General features: G+C 36.8%; 1 protein-coding gene across 2 annotated transcripts; it reads right to left on the reverse strand.

Annotated features, from left to right (window-relative positions):
- Positions 1 to 286: 286 nt before the first annotated feature.
- Positions 287 to 5395, reverse strand: Stau (double-stranded RNA-binding protein Staufen). 2 transcript variants are annotated; one of them, XM_076391634.1, is made up of 10 exons: positions 5230 to 5395; positions 4561 to 4635; positions 4258 to 4466; positions 3641 to 4186; positions 3356 to 3564; positions 2956 to 3291; positions 2348 to 2873; positions 1995 to 2203; positions 1613 to 1863; positions 287 to 1176 (listed from the first exon to the last, which is right to left on the reverse strand). In XM_076391634.1, the coding sequence occupies exons 2-10, from the start codon at positions 4611 to 4613 to the stop codon at positions 1170 to 1172; spliced, it is 2346 nt and encodes a 781-aa protein (XP_076247749.1). In that variant the 5' UTR covers positions 4614 to 4635; positions 5230 to 5395; the 3' UTR covers positions 287 to 1169. The 2 variants fall into 2 exon arrangements, with proteins under 2 accessions (XP_076247749.1, XP_076247750.1); XM_076391635.1 differs by having other exon boundaries at positions 1683 to 1863; positions 5230 to 5394.
- Between the last annotated feature and the right edge of the window lie 227 nt (positions 5396 to 5622).

Raw genomic sequence — 5622 nt, forward strand, 5'->3', positions numbered from 1 at the left:
AACGGTTAAGCACATTGAAGAGCCTCCAACCGATTACCAGAAACATTCTCAATTTTTCACGATCAATACTTTAATTAAAAATTAATGATCTTATTGAATATAATAGAATTATTGAACACTTTTCAATTGTAATAAATAAATTTTTCAGTTGGAGGCATTCAAGACACGTTAACTCTTCAAGGTTCCTACTCGAATTTTGGTTCCAAAGAATACATTTTCTGACATATCAATTGTTATGTACAATTTTCAGAATAACCATTAATAAGAAAGAGTCCGCTTTGCTCAACAAAACGGCGAACGTATTTTAAATATGATGTAAGGCGGCTTTATTAAAGCCACTTCCATTTTGTACGTTCTTTTAAACAAGGATCCAAGAAATTATTTCAATGATTTTTCTTTTTCTCTCGTACACACTTGAATCAGGTAGTAAGACAATAATAGACATTCTATTAATGAGAACGAGAAAAGCCAAGGGATTAAATAGAGAAATTAAGAGATGGCCGCATTTCATCTCAGATTTCAATATTATCGCTTAACGCTTCTACAAATGTAGTCATGATCATAAACCACCATTTTTCTGGAGAATGACCATTTTCATTCGGTTACGATGTCTTAATTGAACAGTTTATGTCCATTGATTGTGGTCCTATCAATGGGGCTATAATAAATATAATAGAATCGACAGACACTGTTAGGATCACAATCTTGATCAAGCACCAATAATTTTTGTTTCATGAGGTACGCTACGATATTATTTGAGCGTAGGATGAACAATTTAAATAATACACTCAATACGCAATGAATATGCGCAAATTCCTACGCTTTGTATCACACATTATTTCAATCGCTGCAAAAACCTATTGCAGGCTCCTGCACTCGACTAATCGTGTCCGTTTGTAAAAGCAAGGCATTTCCCAGTGTCTACTTTTACCAACTTGTTCAAGTTATTGGTGCTTGAGCAATTTCTTGACGCGATTAAGGCACTGCAAAAGATTGATCCTCCATAAAAAGCTACTGATCTTCCAAATACGCGATCCGTTTGAGTTTAAAGAAGCAATGGCGTACTATGCGAAGACCTAGTCATCGGTGATTCAACATTTTGAAGTTATCGTGTAATAAGGCCCAGAGAGACAGACCAAGAAGAGTCATTTTCCCATCGATTACTTCACTCAACAACTGTAATACACGGAAATACATTAATAAAAAAAATTAGAACTTATGATTAAGAGTATATAAAAATAATTTAGGAAGACTACACAAAAGCAACATTACATACTAGTAAAAACAAAAACTTGCAATCTTAATATATAATGAGAAATACTAGAAGCATATAATAATAATAATAGTAATAATAATAATAATATAACAAAACACTGAAATATGTGTTCGTTTAATCAATAAACGAAGAAAAACTCAATCGCTAATTTCAAAAATTTCAGGGTGCAATTAAAAAATATCGAGATTTATTAACATCGATATTAGTACTAAACCTATTATTATTATTCTCAATGACTCTATGAAATATTCTTATGTTAGCTTTCCTTTGCAATGCCTTAAAACGGCAATGTAAATTAAACTTATGCACTGTACGTCTTAAATACTATGTAATTACTTATCAATAGCTCCATCCATTATATTGTTCTTAACTTGGATACTAATGTGTATTCCGTCTCCAGACGCACCTTTATCCTTTTTCGTTTGCGTATTAGATGCATTATCGAGACCCAGCTTACTTAATGTACTTAGAGCTCTCAACGCTGCTTGATTACGACTCGCAGTTCTTGTCGGTCCATTGCCATGACAAACTTGAGGAGGGTCCGTGCTTAATGTTACAAGTGACAGGTATTCCTTATTAACCGCTCCCTGAAATCGATGTATAACAAAAATGAATTTTTATTCAGTCATTAGTCTATTTGAATTAAGCTTCTCTATTAAAATCAATTACATGTTATCTGTTACAGAATTTTATAGAGAATTTGAATATCGATGACTACCTTAGGAAAATCATTGAATTCCACGCTGAAATTAAATAACTGAGAGAGATATTTTAATTGATCTTTGGGAGAAACAGTGGCTGGGTTTTGTTGCTGTTGTCCTCGTAGTTCTTCAGCAACAATTTGTACACTAGGTCCGCTACCTAATTTAGATTCTTGACCTCCGTCCACTAATAAAAGTCCAGGTACTAACTGACGTCCAATAGTTCCTGATTAAAATTAATAAATTTTGTTCAAAACGCCCAACGAACAACAAATAACATGTATGCCATTATAGTTTTAAGTGTTAAGTAACATAATCTATTTGTAATAAGTACTTTCAATTAAAATCAAAATAATTTCTTGTGCCTCACCTCCAACGGGATGAGACTGAGTCTCATTGACTTGCTCATCTTCTAAGAAGGTTACTTTCCTAGGCTTCGATTCGGTGTTCTCGCTGTCTCCTGTCTTTATCGAGGGTTTCGCAGGTTGTGGTTGTGGCTTACTGTAGCCTAACTGCGTTAATAGAGCTTCTGCAGCGGCTCTTTTAGCCAGTTTCTTATTAGGACCTATTCCTTGGGCAGAATGCTGCCCCATAGTGACTTCCATTACGAATTCCCTTCGTCTAGGTGCACCCTTTTCTTCGATCAAGTTATAAACGGGTTCTTTCTCGCGTTTAGCTTGCTGAATCTGAACCAACCGTGAAACAGGATTCACTTCCTCTGCAGCTTCAGATTCTGGACGTGGTTCTAGGTAAACTTTTATCAAGTTTCGTGACTTTTTTTTCGTTGCCGGTGGTTTGCGTTTCACTCGCATTGGACGATTCTGAATAGTTTCAGGTAAGGGGGGCAGACGATTGAGCTCTTCTAACATGAATTCAGCTGCGTGTCTTTTTGATACCTACATTGTTGTATTAAGAAAACATGATGCATGCGTTTAATATACACTTGGAGCGAAATTACTCTTTAAATATCAGACATACCTTCTTCGACGGCCCTTCTCCTAATGTAACTTTATCTCCGACAGTGCATTTTGTTCTGAACGTCCGAATATGAGGCTTACCAATCTCTGATACAACTTCAAAGCTAACAGGCAAACCGCGTTTCAGTGCTCTTTCATGAACCAGTGACACAGGGCTTTTTAATTCAGTAATCGGATCCTTAACGTCACCCAGTGTACCGTTTTCTCCAGTATTACAAGTATTTGTCACTTCCTCTGGTAATGGCAATTGCCGCAATTGTTCTAAAGCTTTACTTGCCGCGTCATGTCGTGCCGCTTGGCCAGTCAGACCTTTACCAATAAATTCACGTTCCCCTACCTGTGGATTATTATCAAAGTTAGTGAAATTTATAAATTTCTAATTGACGCTTGGACTACTGTACCTTTAAGGAGACAAGATACAATTGAGGTTCCGCGTGGAAACCACGATTATACGTAGGGAAACGTGGATTGAATATTCGGGGAAAATGTCCCAAACCGTGCGCAACATACTGCTGCAATCCTGCTGGAGGGACTTGCCTACAAGTATAAACAGCAGGCTCGCCTCTTTTCATAGCCAGAGCATTTAATTCGACGGTTGGTGGCAGATTCCCTGAAACAAAACACTCTAATTTAGAAGATTTAAACATGAATGATTTCTATGGTTTATGAAAGTAATATGAATTTACCAGAAGTACCGAAACATTTTCCTGGATGTCCCACTCTCTTTGTCGGTTTCGGTGGAGGTCGTCGATACCAAGTTCTCATTAGTGCTTCAGTTGCAGCACTGTGCTGAGCCTTCTTTATACTAGGACCTTCAGCGACATACTCCTCGTCTCCAAGCTTTAGTGTTACTGTGAATCGTTTATTGTGCGCTGGTCCTTGTTCATTAGTCAACCTATATTGATGCTGTATTTTATTAAAACGTGCTAACTCATTCAATAAGCACATCGGTGTTTTTTCTTTCATGTTTGCCAAAATTGGATCAGTCACATTGACGTGATTCTGAGTAGGTGGACTCTGATCTCTGGACTCTCCATTGTTAGTTTCATTTGTTACTGTTTTGTTTTGTTCTAGGGCTTGCGGTTGCTGTTGAATGTGTTGTTGTGGAGGTGGTGGTTGATTTTGTTGATTGGTTTGTTGTTGAGGATATTGTGGTGGTTGAACATTTGGATTTTGCAGAGTCACAGAGACAGTGTTCGCTTGGTCTTTTAGACTGACGCTAACCATGGTGCCTGAAAGTAAGGAGAATGCTAGAAATCATTTATTACTGTATAGAAATACATTAAAATTAATCTGGCAATACCGTTTGTATTATGTGCATTCATGCCCATCAACATTGGTTGCCTTGGATTCCCATGTGGTGGTCCAGGGTGTTGCATATGATGAATATGTTGTTGATGGGGGGGCATGGACAGTATTTGTTGATGTGGGTTCCGATGCGGTAACGGATGCTGCGGCTGATGTAAGGGGGCCATGTTTGCCTGCTGCATGGGACGCATCGGACCTCCCATTCTAAGGGAAGATCAGTGTTTAATACATATGTATTACAGTGTTTAGTCTAATAATAAAAACATAACTATATAATAACAGAAGAATTATCACATACCTATTATGATCTCGAAGTTGGTTTTGCATTGTATGATGTTGATGACGTAACATCTTATAAAAATTCCTGCAAAACCTAAAAATAAAAGATCAAGTAAATAAAACACAAATATATTCTTTCATTTGTCATCAAAAAATGATTTGATATAAAAATTATTCTCAAAAAAAATAGGTTTGTTGTTGATTCTGACCTGCTTTGAGAACTATGTGATCAAATAAAATACAATTAAACACTGATATTAGTAAAGTAATCAGACTATTTCATCTCAGATCAAAAATTCATGTACTAGCTTGTATGACATATATGTGCCACGAACTATACTATTACAAATACGTATAAATAAAGCTAGAAAATAATCTTTATAGCATGTCTCTCATTATTTCTACATTATTCGTCCATTAATAAATTTTGTTCACGCTTCGGAGAAAATTCGTGCAGCAGGGGGTTAAAGACATTAAACTAAGTTTGAAGCGTGTCTGACAGTACTCGTGATTGTACGTTGTATGATTTACGTTACAAAGGGAAGCCGAAAAATTCATTTACAGCCAGGACACATAACGGCATCAACCGTGTTAGAGGGAATCTCCTACTTCGAATGAATCAGTCAATAGACACAATGGGCTTGGCCCGGCTATTTGGCAGCGGAACTATGCGGTCGAATTTTCTTACCGAAGTTTGCTCTATTTCACGAAAATTTTCAAGTTATTCTACGCCGAAATTTCCAGCGAAACAGATTTGTCACTTTGAGGAACACTGCCAGGCCCTTTACACGGCTATTGGCAAACAGTAAAGAAAAATCGTCTGTAGACTAAAATGCGGCCATTTTGATGTGAGCCTCTCTCAGCCACCGTCCCTCATCCCTACTCTACGGCATACTTGCCGATTTTTTTAAAAGTCTCTGCAATATCGATTTCAATTGTCGATACATCTCGCTATTTTGAATCACCAATTCGTTAACGCTACTATTAACGTCATTTTTGCAACTGACTTGAGAGATATACCGATAATTAAACTTTATTCGTAACCTTTGATCATTTGTTAACACCATCGACGAAATATTTG

The sequence above is a fragment of the Calliopsis andreniformis genome, unplaced genomic scaffold (assembly GCF_051401765.1).
Source record: "Calliopsis andreniformis isolate RMS-2024a unplaced genomic scaffold, iyCalAndr_principal scaffold0022, whole genome shotgun sequence".
NCBI classification, from domain to species: Eukaryota; Metazoa; Arthropoda; class Insecta; order Hymenoptera; family Andrenidae; genus Calliopsis; species Calliopsis andreniformis.

What these genes read in the sequence shown, in the direction of transcription:
- Stau (XM_076391634.1), bottom strand. Translation starts at nt 4,613, where the DNA reads ATGTTACGTCATCAACATCATACAATGCAAAACCAACTTCGAGATCAT. An exon ending in GAATGCACATAATACAAACG is followed by an intron (nt 4,187 to 4,257) that starts GTATTGCCAGAT and finishes CCTTACTTTCAG; the next exon opens with GCACCATGGTTAGCGTCAGT. An exon ending in AATTCAATGATTTTCCTAAG is followed by an intron (nt 1,864 to 1,994) that starts GTAGTCATCGAT and finishes CATCGATTTCAG; the next exon opens with GGAGCGGTTAATAAGGAATA.